This window comes from Phascolarctos cinereus, unplaced genomic scaffold (assembly GCF_003287225.1).
Source record: "Phascolarctos cinereus isolate Bilbo 61053 unplaced genomic scaffold, phaCin_HiC Scaffold_726;HRSCAF=1367, whole genome shotgun sequence".
NCBI lineage: Eukaryota > Metazoa > Chordata > Mammalia > Diprotodontia > Phascolarctidae > Phascolarctos > Phascolarctos cinereus.
In genome coordinates this window covers 385,155,100-385,175,175 of record NW_027556098.1, presented here as the reverse complement: position 1 = coordinate 385,175,175, position 20,076 = coordinate 385,155,100, and the positions used below count along the sequence as shown (strand labels likewise).

Here is a 20,076-nt window from a genome sequence, read left to right as displayed (position 1 = left end):
CCTGGCCTCCTTCCTCTCCCTTCCAGCAAGCCTGTGTACTCAGCCCTGGTGGCCCTGCTTCTGGCTTCCATCACCTACCCACACAGCCTGGGACGATTCATGGCCTCCAGGGTAAGAGAGAAATGAGGTGGTGGAGTGAGATCCCCTCAATCTAAGTCCATTGATTTCCCCCCTATACCTCACCAGAGCCCATTATTACAGAAAGTATAAGCTAGGCTCTCTGCCCTCAAAGAGCTTACAGTCTAGGTGGGGAGACAGGACCCCCAGGCACCAACTACATCACACAGCAAGTGCTGAGTGCCAAGTGAGGGGAAGAGAAGGCAACAAACATCGATTAAGTGCCTATTATGTGTCAGGCATGTGCTCAGCCCTTTATACATATTATCTTGTTTGATCTTCACAACAACCCTGTGGAGTAGGGGCTCTTATTATCTCTCTCTTATAATTGAGGAAACTGAGGTAGACAGAAGTGGAGTGACTTGTCCAGGGTCACATAGCTTATAAGGGTCTGAGGCTGGATTTGAACTCAGGTTTTCCTGACTCCAGGACCAGCACTCTATGCATTGTACTACCAGTTGCTTCTGGATGTGAAGAGCCCAGATAGTTAATTGGTCCAATAGTTTAGAGGTCAACATCACTGTGGCCAGGGGTCAGCAGGAGTGGACAGTGAAGACTCCCTGGATAAGTCTGCAGGCCTTGGGTAGGGGGAGATATAAAGAGAGAGTGGTGGGGGGAGCAGGGAGCGATATCTGTGAGAATTATTACTCCCATCTCTACCCCTAGTTGTCTATGAATCTGTACCTGGATTCACTATTTGACAACCAATCCTGGGCTCTGCTCTCCCGGAATTCCTCCCCTGAATGGCCCGCAGAAGTGGACCCCAACAACTTATGGTTTGAGTGGTACCATCCCCAGTTTACCATCTTTGGCACCCTCGCCTTCTTCCTGGCCATGAAGGTACGTGTCCCCACTTACCTCCTTGCCACCTTCTCTAACCTGGCATTTTCCCCACTTAGATGCCACCTCTTCTACCCACTTCCTTCCCCTAACCACCCTGGCTTACTGCTGTTGAGGCTCTAGCTGGGCCAGCCTGGGCAGGCTGGTGGAGAGAGCTTGGGCTCTGGAGCCAGAAGGCCTGAGTTAGACCCCAGCTCTGACACCTAGACCCTGTGTGAAAGGAGGCAAGTCACTTTATTCTGCAGGCCTCCTTGACTCATCTGCAGCAGGAGGGGACTGGACCTCATGCAGTAATCTCTGAGGTTCCTACCGGCTCTCAGCCAATGAACTACTCAGAGACTTGAGGTGGCTAGACCTCTATGTGGGTGTTGGGTGTCTGGCTTGGACACTCCCCTCCCCAGCTGTCTCCATCGTGGCTCACTTTCCCACCCTGCCAACATCCTTTATCCTACCAACACCCAGCCCCAAATCATCCCCTCATTCAGCCCCCTCACTCTGCCTCCTTCACATCTCCCCCCTGCTGGGCATCTCCCTCCAGCGTGCCCTTAGGACCGTGCCTCTCCCCACAGTTTTGGATGTTGATTCTCGCCACCACAATACCCATGCCAGCTGGGTACTTTCTGCCTGTATTTATCTATGGTGAGTCTGGAGGGCCCAGAGGTGGTTCGTACTATGTGATCCTTAACCCTTATGCCCATTATATGTGGAAGAGGCTTGGGACCTGGGAATGGGCTGTCTGCCCATGTCTTTGCAGAATATGTCCTGTGTGTAAGAAATGGTGCTAGTTATTATGGCAGCTACAAAAGCTAATGTGACCTTGGGTCATATTAAGGGAGGCATAGTAGCCATAGTGAGGGAGGTGACAAGTCCCAGTGCATGCTGTCCTGGGCAGACCACATATAGAATGTCCTTTTTAGCTCTGGGCTCCACATCATAGAGAAAAAACATTGTCAGGATGGAGCACGTGAAGAAGATGGCAACTGGGATGGTGAGGAGAGGGCTGGAGATTATGATATTCTAGGACTGATTGAAAGAACTGGGGGTGTTTAACTCAGAGAAAAAAAGGTTCAGGCTGACCGTGATAGCCGTCTCGAGTATTTATAGATCTGTCACAAGGAAGAAGGAAGACGTGTTCTGCTTGGCTCCAGGAGAGAGAACTAAGCACCAGTGAGTGGAAGGTCGTTGTTGTTCAGTTGTTTTCAGCTGTGTCTGACTCTCCATGACCCCATTTGGGGTTTTCTTGGCAGAGAAACTGGAGTTGTTTGCTATTTCCTTCACCAGCTCATTTTACAGATGAGGAAAGTGAAGCAAACACAGTGAAGTGACTTGCCCAGGGTCACACAGCTAGTAAGTGTCTGAGGCTGGATTTGGACTTAGGTCTTCCTGACTCCTAGCCCTGTGCACTGTGCACTGTGCCCACCCTGAAGGGGGCACCTGGATGGAAGATTACAGAAAGACAAATCTTAATTCAATGCAAGGAAACTTTGTGTTAACAATTGGAGACATCCAAAAGTGGAAACTCGGGAAGTTGTGGGATCACCTTCCCTGGAAGTCTTGCAGCAGAGCCTGGAAGGTTTCTGGTTGGGGACGTTGTAGAGGGGACTCCTGCTCAGGAACAAAGGACTAGATACCCTTGATTTGTTGCATGGTGGCCCACCACTGGACTTGGAGGCAGGAAGACCAAATGTGAATCCTGCCTCAGACTCTTAGCCATGTGACCAGGGGGCAATTCATTTACCATGCTGGCCCTGATTTTCCTCATTAAAAAAAAATAATTAATTAAATGTTAGTAACTTATTTTTCCCCAGTTACATGTAAAACAATTTTTAAAATTCATTTTTAAACTTTGATTTCCACATTCTCTCCCTTCCTCCCTCCCTACTCTCCTCCCCATTGAAAAGGTAAGCAATTAGATATAGGTTATACATGCATAGTCATGCAAAAAATATTTATAATAGTCATGTTGTGAAAGAAAACACAGAAAAAAAGTCAAGAATAATAAAGTTTAAAAAAAAAGTCCGCTTCATTCTGTATTCAGACCCCATCAGTTCTTTCTCTGGGGATGGACAGCATTTTTCATCGTAAGTCCTTAAGAGCTGGCTTGGATCACTGTATTGCTGAGAAGAGCTAAGTCATGCACAACCAATCATTTAACAATATTGCTTGTCATTTTGTACACAGTACCTTTCACTTTGTAACAGCCCATGCAAGTGTTTCCAGGTTTTTCTGAGAGCATACTGCTCATCATTTCTTATAGGACAACAGTATTCCATCATGATCACATACCACAACTTGTTCAGTCATTTCCCAATTGATGGACATCCCCTCAATTTCTAATTCTTTGTCCCCACAAAAGAACTGCAATAAATATTTTTGTACATATAGGTCCTTTTCCTTTTTGTTGTCATAGTGGTATTGCAAGTTAAAGGGTACATATGGTCTTATAGCCCTTTGGGCGTAGTTCCAAATTTCTCTACAAGACAAGGATTGAATCAGTTCACAACTCCACCAAACATGCATTAATGTCTCATTTGTCCCACATCCCCTCCAGCATCTGTCATTTACCTTTTCTATCCTATTAGATAATCTAATAGGTATGAGGTAGTGACTCAGAATTGTTTTAATTTGCATTTTTCCAATCAATAGTGAGAGTATTTTTTCATGTGGCTATTGATTACTCCATCTGAAAACTGATCATATCTTTTGATCATTTATCAATTGAGAAATTTTTTTTTATAAATTTGATTCAGTTCTTTTTGTTTGAGAAATAATGCCTTTATCAGAGAAACCTGCTTCAAAATTGTTTTTCACAATTATTATTATTAGCTATATTTCCCTCCACTCTATTCTTGCCTCTGTTTATTCTATTCTCTCTTTTGACCCTGTGCCTCATCAAAAACATTCTGCTTCTGACTACCCCCTCCTCCAATCTACCCTCCCTTCTATCACTCTCTCCTCACTTCTCTTATCCCCTTCCTCTCTTACTTTCCTTTAGGGTAAGATACGTTTCTATGCCTAATTAAGTGTGTATTTTATTCCCTTGTTAAGTCAATTTTGATGAGAGTAAGGTTCACTCACTTCCTCTCACCTCCCCCTAACCTCACCCCTCTTTCCTTCCAATGCAAAAGCTTTTTTTGCTCTTTTATGTGAGATAATTTTCCCCCTTCTACCTCTTCCTTTCTCTTTCTCCCAGTACACATTTCTCTCATCCCTTATTTTAATTTTTTATTTATTTTTTATTTTAAAAATTAATTTGTTTATTTTTAGTTTTCAACATTCACCTCTATAAGACTTTGAGTTCCAAATTTTCTCCCCATCTCATCCCTCCCCCCACCCCAAGATGTCACGCATTCTGAATACTCTTCCCCTAATCTGCCCTCCCTTTTATCTCCCCCCCCAACTTTTATCCCCTTTCCCTTGTATTTCCCTTAGGGCAGGATAGATTTCTATACCCCATTGCCTGTATATCTTATTTCTCAGTTTCATGTAAAAACAATTTTTACATTTGTTTTTAAAACTTTAGGTTCCAAATTCTCTCCTTTCCTCCCTCCCCACCCACCCTCATTGAGAAGGCAAGCAAGTCAATACAGGTTATACATGTGTAGTCATGCAAAACACTTCTATAGTGGTCATGTTGTGAAAAACTAACTATATGTCCCTTCATCCTGTCCCATCCCCCATTTATTCTATTATCTTTAGACCCTGTCCCTCCTTAGAAGTGTTTGCTTCTGATTACACCATCCCCCAATCTGTCCTCCCTTCCATCATCCCCCTGCCCTTTTATCCCCTTCCCGCCTATTTTCCTGTAGGGTAAGATAGCTTTCCATACCCAAATGAGTATGTTATTGCCTCCTTAAGCCAAATCTGATGAGAATTAAGATTCACTCATTCCCTCTCCCTTCCCCCACTTCCCCTCCACCATAAAAGCTTTTTCTTGTCTGTTTTATGTGAGATAATTTACCCCATTCTACCTCTCCCTTTCTCCTTCTCCCAGTATAATCCTCTCTCATCCCTTAATTTTATTTTTTAGATATTACCCCTTCATTTTCAACTCACCTTGTGCCATCTGTCTATCTGTCTATCTATCTATCTATCCATCCATCTATCTATCTATCTATCTATCTATCTATCTATCTATCTATCTATCTATCCATCCATATATTTTTCCCCTCAACTACCCTAATACTGATAAAGGTCTCATGTGTTATAAATATCATCTTTTCATGTAGGAATATAAACAGTTCAACTTTAATAAGTCCCTTATGATTGCTCTTTCTTGTTTACCTTTTCATGCTTCTCTTCAGTCTTACATTTGAAAGTCAACTTTTCTATTCAGCTCTGGTCTTTTCATCAAGAATGCTTGAAAGTCCTCTATTTCACTGAATGACCATTTCCCCCCCTGAAGGATTATACTTAGTTTTGCTGGGTAGGTGATTCTTGGTTGTAATCCTATCTCCTTTGACCTCTGGAATATCACATTCCAAGCCCTCTGATCCCTTAATGTAGAAGCTGCTAAATCTTGTATTATCCTGATTGTGTTTCCACAATATTTGAATTGTTTCTTTCTGGCTGCTTCTAATATTTTCTCCTTGACCTGGGAACTCTGGAATTTGGCTAAAATATTCCTGGGAGTTCTCCTTTGGGGATCTTTTAGAAGGTGATTGGTGGATTCTTTCAATTTCTATTTTACCCTCTGGTTCTAGAATATCAGGGCAGTTTTCCTTGATAATTTCTTTTTTTAAAAAATTTATTAATTTATTTTGATTCATCAACAATCACTTCCATATGCTTTTGAGTTTAAAATTTTCTCCCCCTTCCTCCCCACCACCCTCCCCAAGGCGGTGCACAATCTGATAGAGGCTATACATTTACATTCCTATTAAACATATTTTCACATTAGTGAAGTTGTCAGAAAAAATTAAAGCCAATGGGAAGAACCATCAGAAAGAGGAAACAAAACTCGACAGAAGAGAAAAAAAAAGATAGCGATTCAACTTTCACAGTTATGATTGCTATTTGTGTCTTTTTCTCCATCCTTTTCCCCCCTGTTCATGCTTTTCTTTCTCCTCTCTCCCTTCCCTTCCTCACCAGTACTTCGCTTTTGACCACCACCTCCTTCAGTCTTTCCTCCCTTCTATTATCCCCCCCCCCATTCCCCTTTGCCCCCACCACTTCTTCCCTCCCTTCCATCCCCCCCTTCCTTCTCTTTCCCCTTTTCTCTCCTACTGCTCATAGAGCAAGTTAGATTTCCATACCTAACTGATTATGTTATTCCCATCTTGAGCTAAATTTGATGAGAGCAAGGTTCAAACAATGCTCACCCCACCCCTTCTTTCCCTCTGCTGCAATAGGATTTTCTGTCTTTTTCTGTAATGTAATTTACCCTTGTCTGCCTCCTCCTTTCTCAGTTCATTTTCTAAGATCAGACTAATCCACTTACTTGGATCCATTTAACCCACTTGATTAGATTTTTTTTTATCATTACATCAAAGTCAACTAATATCCACCCCCTTTATGTGTACTCCTTTAACATGGTGTAATAACAGTATAATTCACAAGAGTTGCAAGTGTCATCTCGCCTTATAGGGATGTAAACAGTCTGCCCTTATCAACAACATTTTGTATCTTTCTGTCCCATTTACTTTTTTATGTCTTTCTTGAATCTTGTACTTGAAGATCAAATTTTTTGTTGAGCTCTGGTCTTTTTATAAGAAAGCTTTAGAAGTCTCCGATTTTGTTGAATATCCATCTCCTCCCTCGAAAAATCATGCACATTTTTGCAGGGTAGTTGATCCTTGGATCATGTTCCACACCCTGTGGTCTTTTAAAGTAGAAGCTGCAAGGTCCTATGTAATCCTGACTGTGGTTCCATGATATTTAAATTGTTTCTTTCTGGCTGCTTGCAGCACCTTCTCTTTCATCTGGTAATTTTGGAATTTTGCTATTATATTCCTTGGCATTGTCAATTTGGGATCTCTTTCAGGTGGTGAGTGGTGTATTCTTTCTATGGTTATTTAATCTTCTGGTTCTAGGATTTCTGGGCAGTTTTCCTTTATGATTTCCTGAAAGATACTGTCCAGGCTCTTTTTTTATCATGATTTTCAGGTAGTCCAATGATTTTTAAATTATCTCTCCTGGATCAATTTTCCAGGTCAGTTGTTTTACCAATGAGATATTTTATGTTTTTTCTTTTCCGTTTGACTGATTCTTGCTCTCTCATAGAGTTATTAGTTTCCATTTGTCCAATTCTAGTTTTTAACATTGTTTTCTTCTGTTAGTTTTGTACTTCCTTCTTCAATTGGCCAATTGTATTTTTAAGGGATTTGTTTTCTTCAGTGTACTTTTTTTCCAATTGGCCAATTGTATTTTTTAAGGACTCTTCTACCTCTCTCATTAGACTTTTAAAATCCTTCTTGAGCTCTTCTAAGAAGGCTTTTTGGGCTTCAGGCCAGTTCATATTCCCTTTTGATGTTGCAGATGTGGGTTTGTTGACAATGTTGTCCTCTTCAGAATTTCTGTCTTGATTTCCACTCTTCTCATAATATGAATCTATGGTATGTTTCTTTTTACTCATGGTTTCTTTATTCCCTGGCCTTTAAAGAGATTGAGCTCTCCTGCTGGGGAACAGAGGGCACTGACCCAAGCTTCTTGTGTTGGGAGCCTAGGTCTTGGTCACTGGCTTTGTGTGCAGGGGCCTCTTATGTTGGCAGTTGGAGGCTGTAGGGTTCTGGCAGCTTACTTGGTGTTGGGCTGGAATCAGCAAGGCTGGAACTTTCAGGCAATTCTAGGTTGCCTGCTTTTCCTTTCCTTTAGCTTTCTTCAGCTACTTTTAGATGGGTGGTGCAGGGTGTTTATCTGCCTGGGGCCCCTTGCAATGCTGCCTTCCTCATTTCTGCTAATGCACTGGGAGATTCCTTTGCTTAGAGTGCTGAGACACCTGGTGGTTTTCTGAGCTGGTTTCCACCAGTTCCCCCACACCCTCACTGAGGCACTCGGAGGTCCAGGTGTCTGTGATTGCCTGTTCTATCACTTGGACTTCAGGATATCTTCCCGGGGTTCTGACAGCTTACCTGGTGTTGGGTTGGAATCAGCAAGACTGGGGCTTTAGGAAGACTTTAGGTTGTTTCTTTGGCTCCTTTCAGATGAATGCTGCAGGGTGCTTATCTGCCTGGGGCCCTTTGTAGTACTGCTTCCCCCTATTTTTGCTGAGGCACTGGGAGACCCATTTGCTGGGCTGCTGCACTGCTGCTTCCCATCTTTCTTCTAGCTCAGTTGTTCCAGGGTTTTTTCTGGGGTGATATTTTCTGGGTTTTCAGAAGTTGATAGGGGAGAGTGAGAGTGACTACCTTTTTACTCCGCCATCTTCGATAATTTCTTGAAAGATGATGTCTAAGCTCTTTTTTTGATCATGGCTTTCAGATAGTCCCATAATTTTTAAATTATCTCTCCTGGATCTATTTTCTAGGTCAGTTGTTTTTCCAATGGGATATTTCACATTGTCTTCTATTTTTTCATTCTTTTGGTTTTGTTTTACAATTTCTTGATTTCTCATACAGTCATTAGCTTCCATTTGCTCTATTCTAATTTTTAAGAAAGTATTTTCTTCAGTGAGCTTTTGGACTTCCTTTTCCATTTGGCCAATTCTGCTTTTTAAGGCATTCTTCTCCTCATTGGCTTTTTGGACCTCTTTTGCCATTTGGGGTAGTCTATTTTTTAAGGTGTTATTTTTGTCAGTATTTTTTGGGTCTCCTTTAGCAAGCTGTTGACTTGTTTTTCATGATTTTCTTGCATCACTCTCATTTTTCTCCCCAGTTTTTCCTTTACTTCTCTTATTTGCTTCTCAAAATCCTTTTTGAGCTCTGTGACCAATTCATATTTTTCTTGGAGGCTTTGAATGTAGGAGCTTTGACTTTGTTGTCTTCTGGTTGTATGATTTATTCTTCTTTGTCCCCAAAGTATGATTCTATGGTCTAACTTTTTCTGTGCTGTTTGCTCACATTCCCAGCCAATTACTTGACTTTTAAGCTCTTTGTTAAGGTAGGGGCCTGCTTCCAGTGTGGAGAATGTACTGTCCCAAGCAGCTGTTTCCAGAGATACTTCTAGGGACCTGTAAATATTCAGTTCTTCCAAGGTGGTATGATCAAAGGTGAGGTGTTTACTCCTTTCCTGGCCTGTGCTCTGTTCTGTGAGTGACCATAAGCTCACTTTTCTGCCTTAGAAGTGTGAGGAGAATTCCCTCTCCACTGTTTCCACAAGCTCCACCCTGCCAGTGCTCCTCCTCACCCAAGGACTGCTACCCAGGACTGTGACCCAGATCCAAGCAAGGGAAAAGCAAGAGAATGTTGCCTCAGTGCCAGCAAAGAGATCCCTGTAATCCCCCTCTGATCAGCTGCTGGATCCCCCTCCATCTGTGGGCCAAGAGCTACAGAAGCAGCCACCACCTTGGGGTTGCAGTAGGACTAGGGCCAGACTGAGCTCCTCTCTCACAGAGGTCTGACAGACCTTTGCTACTAATCTTCTAAGTTATCTTTGATGTTTGTGGTTTGAGAAGTCTGTAAACCATCACAGCTTCCCTTGATTCAGTCTCTTGAGGCCTGCTCCAGGTTTTTGGTCCTTGTCTTTGTCTGCGTGGCCCGTGCTGAACTGTGCTCCTCTCCCAGCCTGGCACAAGAGACCTTTCCCGTCAACCATCCAGGTTGTTTAGGGTTGGAAATTCATTCCACTCTGAATTTTATGAGTTCTGCTGCTCTAGAATTTGTTTAGAGCCATTTTTAATAAGAATTTGGAGGGGTTTGGGGGAGAGCTCAAGTAAATCACTGCTTTTACTCTGCCATCTTGGCTCTGCCTCCCGTTTCTTGATTTCTCATAAAGTCGTTAGCTTCCATTTGCTCCATTCTTATATTTAAGGAATTATTTTCTGAGGGGCAGAGCCAAGATGGCAGAGTAAAAGCTGTGACTTGGTGCTGAGGCAGGATTCTCTTGATTTGCCCATGCTTGGTTCTGGGCCACAGTTCTGGGTGGCAGTCCTGGGGTAAAGAAGAGCACTGGACTAGTGGAATTTGTAGTGGTGATGAAGAAAGAATCCTCCTTATAGTTCCAAGGCAGAAAAGAGTGCTTGTGGTCACTCATAGACCAGAGCACAGGCCAGGAAAGGAGTAAACACCCTTTATTGTACCACCTTGGAAGAATTGAACATTTACAGGTCCCTAGAAGTATCTCTGAAAACAGCTGCACGAAACCCCTGAAGCTTGGGACAGTCCATTCTCCACACCGGAAGCAGACCCCTACCTTAACAAAGTGTTTATAACTCAAATTGGCTGTGATCATGAACAAACAGCACAAAAAAGTCAAATCATAGATTCTTTCTTTGATGACAAAGAAGATCAAAACATACAACCAGAAGAAGACAACAAAGTCAAAGCTCCTACATCCAAAGCCTCTAAGAAAAATATGAATTGGTCCCAGGCCATGGTAGAGCTCAAAAAGGATTTTGAGAAGCAAGTAAAGAATTATTTTCTGCAGTGAACTTTTGGCCCTCTTTTTCCATTTGGACAATTCTGCTTTTTAAGGCATTCTTCTCCTCATTGGCTTTTTGGACCTCTTTTACCATTTGCCTAGTCTGTTTTTTAAGTTGTTACTTTCTGTCTCTCCTTTACCAAGCTGTTCACTTGTTTTTCATGATTTTCTTGCAGCATTCTCATTTCTCTTCCCAATTTTTCTTCTACCTCTCTTACTTGATTTTCAAAGTCCTTTTTGGGTTCTTTCATGGCCTGAGACCAATTCATATTATTCTTGGATGCTTTGGATGAAGGAGCTTTGACTTTGTTGTCTTCTTCTGAATGTGTGTTTTGATTTTCCTTGTCACTACAGTAACTTTCTATAGTCAGTTGTTTGCTCATTTTCCCAGCCTATTACTTGACTTTTAACTCTCTGTTAAAGTGGGGCTCTTCTTCCATGGTAGACAGTGCACTATCCCAAGCTTCAGGGGTTTTGTTCAGCTGTTTTCAGAGATACTTCTAGGAACATGCAAGTTTTTAGTTCTTCCAAGGTAGTTTGATCTAAGGAGAGGTGTTTACTTCTTTCCTGGACTGTGCTCTGGTCTGTGAGTGACCACAAGTAATCTTTTCTGCCTTGGAATTGTGAGGAGGGTGCTCCACTGTGGGCACAAGTTTTGCTATGCCAGTGCTCCTTGACCTGAGATAGCCACCTAGAACTTCAACCCAGATCTAAGTATGGGCAAAGCCACAGAGTCCTGCCTCAGTGCTAGAAAAAAGACCCCTATAATCTCCTTCCAACCAGTTGTTCAACACCCTTGCTGTCTGTGGGCTGGGAGCTCTGGAAGCAGCTGCTGCTACTGCCACTGATAATTCAGTCACTCCCAAGGCCTGTTCCTGGTTTGCTGAGGCTGGGGCTATGCTGGTGCAGCCTGCACTGGACTGTGTTGTACTCTCACCCAGGCACAACAGAGATTCCCTGCTGGCCTTCCAAGTTGTCTTAGGCTGGAGATTTGCTTCATTCCATCGTTTTCTGGGTTCTGCTGCTCTAAAATTTGTTTAGAGTAATTTTTAAAGATATTTGAAGAGGTTTGGGGGAGAGCTCAGGTGAGTCTCTGCCTTTACTCCTCCATCTTGGCTCTATCCATTTCCCTCATTTATAAATTATGGCATTTGATTGTACAGACCAGCTCTAAAGCTATGATCCTCCCTCCATGTGACCTTGGGCAAGGCACTTACACTTTATAGGCCTCAGTTTCCTCATCTGTAAAATGAACTCAATGACTTCCAAGGTCCCTTCTCACTCTAAATGCTATGAATCTGTATTTCTGTGATTCTGAAGACTAGAGCTCTGGGGAGTTGTCTGACTGAGGGTGCTCTGCTCCATAATTTTATCTTAAGGACAGTTTGGGCACATGGAAAGACTTCAAGGCCTTTAGGGCAGTAGAGCAGATCGTGCCTCACTTCTCTCCCAACTTTTGCCAGGGGCCAGCATTGGACGAATTTTTGGTGAGATTCTAGCTGTCATCTTCCCAGAGGGCATCAAGACTGATGATGGGGTCATCAATACCATCATCCCTGGTGCATATGCCCTGGCAGGTAAATTTCCCTGTGGGAACAAAGAGCATTAACCATGCCTGAGCCTGTGGGGCAGTTTGAGGAGAGCCTGCTTGTGGCTGGAGAGTGATGCTAAGCTTGGCCTCAGAGTCACATGAACGGGAACCATGGGGCAGGCTCTGGTCCAAGGCCAATCTTGCTTAAGGACAAAATCTTTCCCTTCCCCTGGGAGTGTCTCAGGCTCACTCTGATCTAGGCCTTCAGTGCTGGGTGTTGACTCCTCCCCAGCACCCCTGTTAAACTCAGAGGTTCCAGGAGGTACAGAGGGGATTGAGTTGTGGTGGTCTGGGGCTAACTGCTAGCTCAGCCTGTATTCTGCTTTCCCCTCAACTTCTTGATAGGAGCTGCTGCCTTCTCAGGAGCAGTGACTCACACCATCTCCACAGCCCTGCTGGCCTTCGAGCTGACAGGCCAGTTTGTCCACGTGCTGCCAGTACTGATGGCTGTGCTGGCAGCCAATGCTGTGTGTCAGAACTGCCAGCCCTCCTTCTACGATAATGGCATCATCCTGAAGAAGCTTCCCTACCTGCCCCGGGTCCTAGGCCGCAAACTCAAGTGAGTCCTAACCATTGCCAACTGACTGGTGGGCTGGGAGGAAGGCCTAGGACTCTCTCCTAGGGTCTGCTGTCCTGCAAAGAGCACTGGCCTGGAGGCAGAGGACCTGGGCTCTCTGCTGCTAACTATGTGACCTGGAGCAAGGAATTTCTCCTCTCTGGTCCTCAGTTTCCTTACCTGTAAAATGAGTGGTTTGGACTAGAGAGGCTTGAAAAGCACTTCCACCTCTAGGACTATGTTCCCATAATCTTTCTGGCTCTGATGGTCTACATTCTAAGGATTTCCCCAGCTCTGATATTCTCTGTTCTAAGGACCCTTCCAGCTCTGATATTCTCTGGTCTAAGGACTCTCCTAGCATGTCAATCTGTGTTCTAAGGTCCCTTCCAGCTCTCATATCATATGTTCTAAGGGCCCTCCCAGCTATGACATGTTGTGTTCTAAGGATCCTCCCAGCCCTGACATCCTGTGTTCTAATGGATTCTCCAGCTCTAGCAATACTTACATAGCTCTAGTGATTCCTTACATCTTCTGTCTCTGGCCTAGACCAAAGGGAATCTCCACCCCTCCTTGCCACGACACCCTCCTCTACAGATTCCCATGGTAGCAAAAGGACCGTATTTCTACCCAAGGGGTCATTCCTGGTTCCTTCCCTGACTGGGTCTCATTTGCCCACAGCTCCCATTTGGTGACTGCCGAACTCTTCATGAACCCAAACATCACCACCCTGGCCAAAGATTCCTCCTTGGACGAGGTGGTCCAAACCGTGACCTCCACTGAAGCTGCTGAATACCCCCTGGTGGAGAGTGCAGGTGACCTCTGGGGGGAGGGAGAGGCTGGGAATTCCCTTTCCTTTCTGTCTAGTCTCCTGCCTGGAGGAGAAAAGGCTGGGGTTGGAAGCATGAGAGACCTTTACTAGGCACCTATTGTATACAAGGTGCTATGGTCAACATGGGGCTACCAAGATAGAAAGATACAATACTGACCCTGCCCACAAGGACTTTATGTTCTGATGGCGAGAAGGCTAAATGCCCACATAACTAGGATATAAGGGAGAGAGTGATGAAGTATAATGGAGAGATTCAAATAGTATAGTATGTTTAGCCAGAGGACCTGAATTCAAATCCCACCTGAGATGCCAGCTACCTTTGTGACCTCATTGAGTTACTTCAGCTTCAATTTCCTCCTTTGTAAAATGAGGGAATTGGATTTCATGGCATTTGAGGGCCCTTCCAGCTCTACATCTACAGTCCTAAGTCACTTCTTGAGCCTCAGTTTCCCCCTCCATAAAATGAGACAGTTGGACTTGATGATCTCTGAGGTCCTTCTGTCTCTATATCTATGGTGACGAGTATTATCACCCAAGGCATCATTACACTTAATTTTGTAATGGGCAATTTGAAGAGGGGGAAACTACTTTTCCCCTGGTGAGAAGGCGACTGGTCAGGAAAGGCTTCATGGAGGAGTGCAGAGTACTTGATTTGAACCTTGAGGTTCAAACCTTGTGGGCATGGGCTAGCCCATGGGCTATCCTTAGTCTGCTTGGTCCCTGAGGGCAGGGGCAAGTAGGAGCAATGAGTAGAAGCTGGAGATGGAGAGAGAGACAGAGCGACAGACAGATGGACAGAGATAGGGGAGAGAGAGAGAAGAGGAGAGGAGAGGAGAAGAAAGAGAGAAAGAAGAGAGGGTGAGAGAGAGACAGACAGAGGAGAGAAAGAGAGGAGGGAGAAAGGAGAGATGGAGAGCTAGAAAGAAAAAGAGACAGGAAGAGAGAGAGAGAGAAGAGAAAGAGAGGAGAGGAAGGAGAGAAGAGAGAGGATTGAGAGAGTGAGAGAGACAGAAAGTGCCTTAGCCTCAGTGTCAGGAGAAGCTTTTTAGCAATTCGAGCTGTCCCAAGGTGGGATGAGAAGCTTCCATGGGGGCCCAGGCTATTTTATAGGGGATTGGTGGATCAGGAATGGCTCACACTGGTTGGTCTCTGAGGTTTCTTCAAGGCTAAAAGTCCAGTTCAGCTGGGACAATGTCCATGAGAGGAAGTGATGTGAATGAACTGAGAAAAGGAAGGATGAGACAGCATAGAAGGCTTTGAATGCCAGGATCAGGCTTGCTCTGGGGACCTCTGGGAGTCACTGAAGGCTTTTGAATAGACGACTGTAGGCTCACAAATGTGGAGATGGAAAGAGCCCTGGGAGTTCTCATTTTGCAGATGACAAAGCAACCTGAGGCCAGGGACATGACCAGACTCACACAGGATTTGGCCACAGGTTCACAACTCCAGATTACTCCTGTGTTCCCCTGTCCCAGAATGCCTCCCAGGAGCTACCATTTCACGTAGTGCTTTTGGGTTTGCAGAGGAGTGGGGAGGTTATCTGAGCAGTGGGGTGAGGGACGATTACAGAGGGGGTAGACAGGAGGCAGGAAAGACAGATAAATAGCTAGGGCAGTAACCTAGGTCAATTCCACTCCAGCTATGTGACTAGGAAAAATCAAAGGTAGCAAACACTCAGTACTTGTGACTGGGGCCAAATTAGATTAAATTGTAATTGGGAAATGTTCAACAAAACAAACCAAAAATGCAACAGAACATAAATGATGTTAATATGTGGTTTCCTAGGCCGACATGTGCGGTCAGGGATTTTATGCATCATTTAGTGGCCCCCATTTCTATGTGAGTTTGATACCACTGCTCTAGAAGGCCACAAGGTCCCCCCGGCTCTGACATTCTATGATTCTAAGCCAGGGCTGGTGGGGAGACCAGAAGAAAAGCACCTTGGGTCTTTCCACAAAGGTCCCCCTCCCCTTTAATTCCCCTTCTCCTGCTCCTCCCTCAATGGACTGTTTTATCTCTTCCAGCTCTTCTGGAGGGCATTGCCCTGCCCTGTCCCTCCACCCAGTTTCAGTGAGGACTGACCCAAATTCTCACCCAACCAAATGCTCCTGTCTCCTCTCCCCTTTTCTCTTTCCTGGTCCAGAATCCCAGCTCTTGGTGGGCATCATCCGTAGGGACCAGCTGCTGCCATTCCTCCAGGCAGAGCCAACCATCCAGGCAAGCAGGCACCAGGTGGGTGAAGGGGATGGAGGCAATGCCCAAGCCTAGCCACCCACCCAAGGTAAGGGTGGTGGGAGGAGATATCCAAATCTCTCTTCTAAAGGAGGAAGCATAATGTGGAGAGAGGGGAGAAGGCTGAGGCCATGGGAGGGCTTGATGGACTGGGCTGGCAGATGCTGGGGTCAGGGGTGGGAGGAGGAGGGACTCAAAGCCATAAGGAGCAACAGGGAACCCCTCCTCCAACTGGCAACCTGTCCAAAAGTTTCACTATGGGTAGGCAGTGTGGTTTCATACATAGAGCTCTCAGTGGAGTCAGGAAGAATTGGATTGGGGTCCCACCTCTGACACATAAGGACTATGTGACTCTGGGTAAGGCACTCAATCTCTTCATCGCCCAGAGGACTCTCTAATTTGCAGAGACTGTATAAACTCTGCATTGACAGAGATCGTTCTCCACCAGGAGCTCCATATATGATAAAATCACAGGTTTGGAGAAAGAAAGTAGGGAGGGAGGAGGGAGGGAAGGAAGGAAAGATGTGAGAGAGGAAGAGAGGAAGGAAGAGAAAGAAAGAGAGGGAGGAGGGAGGGAAGAAAAGGAGGAAGAAAAGGAAAGAGGGAGGAATGAATGAAGAAAGAAAAAGTAAGAAAAGGAAGGAGGAAAAAGAAAGAAAAAAGAAAGAAAAAGGAAGGGCGAGATGGAGGGAGGGAGGAAGGAGGTAGGAAGAGAGGAAATAGGGAGGGAGGAAAGACAGAGGGAGGAATCTCTCCCATGTCCTTTCTATCTAGTCCAGTCTGGTGGGAGGTGTAGCGGGGATGGAACAGGCAGGACATTTTGGCTGCCACTCCCTCACCCCTCCCTTTCTCACTCTCCAAGTGGCGTCTCCATGAGGTCCTGGCCGGGGGCTGCCCTATGGAACCTGTGACCTTACAGCTGTCACCCCAGACTTCCCTACACCAGGTAACTAAGTAGGCATGCGCTAGGGGGTGGCAGAGAGCAGTGTGCTACCAGGAAGGCATTTCAAAGAGCGTGGATCAGAGCTAAGGGAAGGCAGTGAGCTGTGGGCTGGAGACTTGCAGTCAGAGAACCTGGATTCAGGTCCAGCTCTGGCTCAGTCATTTGCTAACTATGTGATTTTGTGCAAGTATTCCCTTCTCTGGACCTCAGTTTCCCTATCTGTAAAATGCCAGGGTAGAATGGGATGGGTCTCTAAGGTCAACACACATTCATTAGTAAGCACCTCCTATGTGCCAGCCATTGTGCTTTGGCGATACAAAGAGAAAAAATAAATGAAACTTCCTGCCCTTAAGGAGCTCCCATTCTACTGGATTCTTGAGCTCTGATGTTCTGTGAATCTGCTGCACCAGAGAGGGATCCATTTGGGCGCATTATAGATGCATTTTTTTCTTTCTTTTTGAAATGTTTATTTTCTTTTATAGCACAGAGACTTAAAATTCTTTTTTTCAGTTTCAAAACCTGTCCCCCCCCCACTTAAGGAGAAGGCAAGAAAAAGAAAATCTATTATGAAATTGATTAAAAAAGAATTTACATGATCATTTTGTTGTATATTTGAAAGGAATAGCAAGTTTTATGTAATAGATTCACAGTTTCATGAGCAATTATCTTTTTATTGTACTGTTATAGAAATGGTTATTTTATTCCATAAATTAAAAATAAAATTTAATAATGATTAAAAAACCAAAATCCCCAAATTTGTAGTGTCACACAAAATAAATTTCTGCATTCCACATTAAAAAAAAAGGACAAGAAAGAGGAAAAAACTGTTTCAGTCTGCAGTCTGAGTCCATCAGTTCTCTCTCTGGAGCTAGATAGCATGTTTCCTCATGAGTCCTTTGGAAGGGTGGCTGGTCACTGTGGAGATTCGTTTTGATGAAATGTTTCCCTGATAAAGGAACTGGTGGCTCGGTGGTCAGAGTACTGGAATCAGGAAGACCTGAGTTGAAATGTGGCCTCACATTGGTGGGGGGCATAAATAGCAAGTTGTTGTTAATTCTATGTATTGGCCCTCAGAGCATCATCAGCATAAGAGATGCTGGGACCATCGTCAGCACAGGGAGAAGGGAGGGGTATGGAAAACTCATAGGAATATATGTGTAGAGCCAGAGATCTTAGAGATCATAGTTAGCATTTATAGAGTGCTTTATAGATAGTATCAAGTTTTATTTTAACAACAATACTGGTAGGTGGGTGCTATTTTACAGATGAAGAAACTGAGGCAGGAAGAGTGAAGTGACTTGTTCAAGATCACACAACTAATATGTGTGAGGCAGGATTTGCACTTAAGTCTTCCTGACTCCAGGTCCAGTACCCTATCCACTGCACAACCCAGGGGCCTCACCTACTCATCCTACCTCCACCTACTCTGTGTAGGTATTCTGTATCAATCTTGTTGTACCTCCTGATTTACTTGTTGTGTCCCCCATTACAGTGTGAGCTCCTTAAGGGCAGGGACAGTTTTTGCCTTTCTTTGCACCCCTAGTGATTAGCACAGTGCCTGGCATACAGTAGGTGCTCAATAAATGTGTGCTGACTAGTCCAGAGTCAGTAACTTGTCCTAGGTCAGAAGTCTGTACGCTTTAGACTTTGGGCAAGAGACCTCAGCTTTCTGGGTTTGTTCTCACCTCTGTAAAATGAGGGGGTCACACTAGACCTCTAAGCTCCCTTTACACTCTATGCCCTGTCCTGTGGTCCAGTTTCCAGCCTAATTCCCTGTATCTGGGAAGGTTCTTCTGTGGGAGCAGGGTGGCCTCTGCTGGCCAGTTTGGGAGTTACATGGATTTGTGCTCATTCCCTTGCTGCCCACCCTCACCCCCTCCTCTTTCAGGCTAGGGAAACTGAGGCACAGTGTGAAGGAGAGTCTTGCCAAAGGGGATATAAGAGTCCTTTCTCTTACAACACATCCCCCATTGCTCAGCTCTTCCTTGGAGCTTTGCTAAATTCACCCTTCCAGGATCCCTCCCCTTTGCAGTACTGAACCCACCTCTCTCTTCCCAGGTCCACAACCTCTTTGAACTCTTGAAAATGCAGAGGATCTTGGTGACATCGATGGGCCGAGTGGTGGGCTTCATCTCCTGGGTGGAGGTACCAGGGATGGGGAGGGAGGAAGCAGGCAGGGGTGGACAGTGATCTGAAGCAACTCCAGTGGTCACGGTCTGGGCCCTGTCTCCTGGAGTCTTTAGGCCGAAACTGAGGCCTAGAGGCCACATGTGGCCCTCCAGGTCCTCAATTCAGCCCTCTGACTGAATCCAAGCTTCAGAGAACAAAGGTTTGTATTAAGGGGATTTGTTCTATGAAGTTTGAATTCAGTCAAAAGGCCGCACTTGAGGACTTCGAGGGCCACATGTGGCCTCCAGGCCTTAGGTTCCGCACCCCTGCTCTAGGTTAACACCTTGTCCAATGGCAACTCAGGTCTCAGGGTTCCCAGTAGGGATTTGATTCTAGGATTTGGTTCTAGGTCCCAGGCCAGGACAAGAGGAAAAATCTTCAGGAAGTTGGGACCAGAGGAACGCTGTTATTTGGTTTTTGAATAATCTCCTTTACCCTCAAACATCTCACACCAATCTTCTCTTTTCCTCTAGCTGAAGAAGGCAATTGCTGACCTGGCAAACCCCCCAACTCCTAAATAAGGTGGCCTGCTGGAGGAGAAGGGTGTGGAGCCCACCAGCCCTGTCCTATTATCTTGATCAAGGAACCAGGCTATTGCTGCTACTACCACTGCCTCTGTGGTTTGTGTTACTAACAGCTCACTGCATCTCATTTCACTGACACAGCCCCCACCTCTAAGTCCACTCCCTTCTCCTCTGGGTCATAGGGTCTAGAATCGTCATGGTCCTCAGAGCTCATCTTGCCCAATTCAGGGGGATGTAAGCTCCTAGAAGGTAGAGATCGCTGTCTATTTGGCCTTTAGGGGCTCTGTTCTAGCCTGATGCCGCGTGCACGCTTAATAAATTTCTTGGTGTATTACACAGAATCTCTTCATTTTGCAAATGTTTGAAACCCAGCTAGGGTAAGTGATTAGATCAAAGTCATGCAAAGTGGGAAGTAGCAGAAATCTAGATTTGAATCCAGGCCCCCAGGGTTCCTTTCACTCCATCACATTCACTCTCCTTTAATTTCCAAGGGCAGCTTTAGCAAATTCTTTTTTTGTTTTCTTCCTGCAAGGGGTTAGAGATCAGAGCATATTCTGCCCCATTCCCCTAGCTACAATGGCCCACCCAGGGTAGAACATCTTCTATAGAAAAGATTGGGCAAACATCCAGGATCCTGGGAGTGTCCATTGGGCACCTCTGGTCCTCTGTCACGAGGGAGAGGAGCTGAGGTGGGACTCAGCAGCCTATGACTCTTTACCTGCCTTGTAAAAAAGCTGGTCTTTCCCTATCTTCCACATG

The 20,076-nt window shown here is 45.0% G+C and overlaps 1 protein-coding gene across 1 annotated transcript in view; it reads left to right on the top strand.

Moving 5' to 3' along the window:
• LOC110198626 (chloride channel protein ClC-Ka-like) overlaps positions 1–19,631 on the top strand; it is a 30,359-nt gene extending 10,728 nt beyond the window's left edge. Inside the window, exons 11-20 of the mRNA XM_020973032.2 lie at positions 27–111; positions 784–957; positions 1,527–1,596; positions 11,937–12,050; positions 12,410–12,623; positions 13,299–13,432; positions 15,593–15,681; positions 16,544–16,627; positions 18,683–18,769; positions 19,267–19,631. Of these exons, the coding sequence (XP_020828691.1) occupies positions 27–111; positions 784–957; positions 1,527–1,596; positions 11,937–12,050; positions 12,410–12,623; positions 13,299–13,432; positions 15,593–15,681; positions 16,544–16,627; positions 18,683–18,769; positions 19,267–19,314 (1,099 nt within the window). The 3' untranslated portion in view covers positions 19,315–19,631. The remainder of the gene's footprint in view (positions 1–26; positions 112–783; positions 958–1,526; positions 1,597–11,936; positions 12,051–12,409; positions 12,624–13,298; positions 13,433–15,592; positions 15,682–16,543; positions 16,628–18,682; positions 18,770–19,266) is intronic.
• Positions 19,632–20,076: the final 445 nt, after the last annotated feature.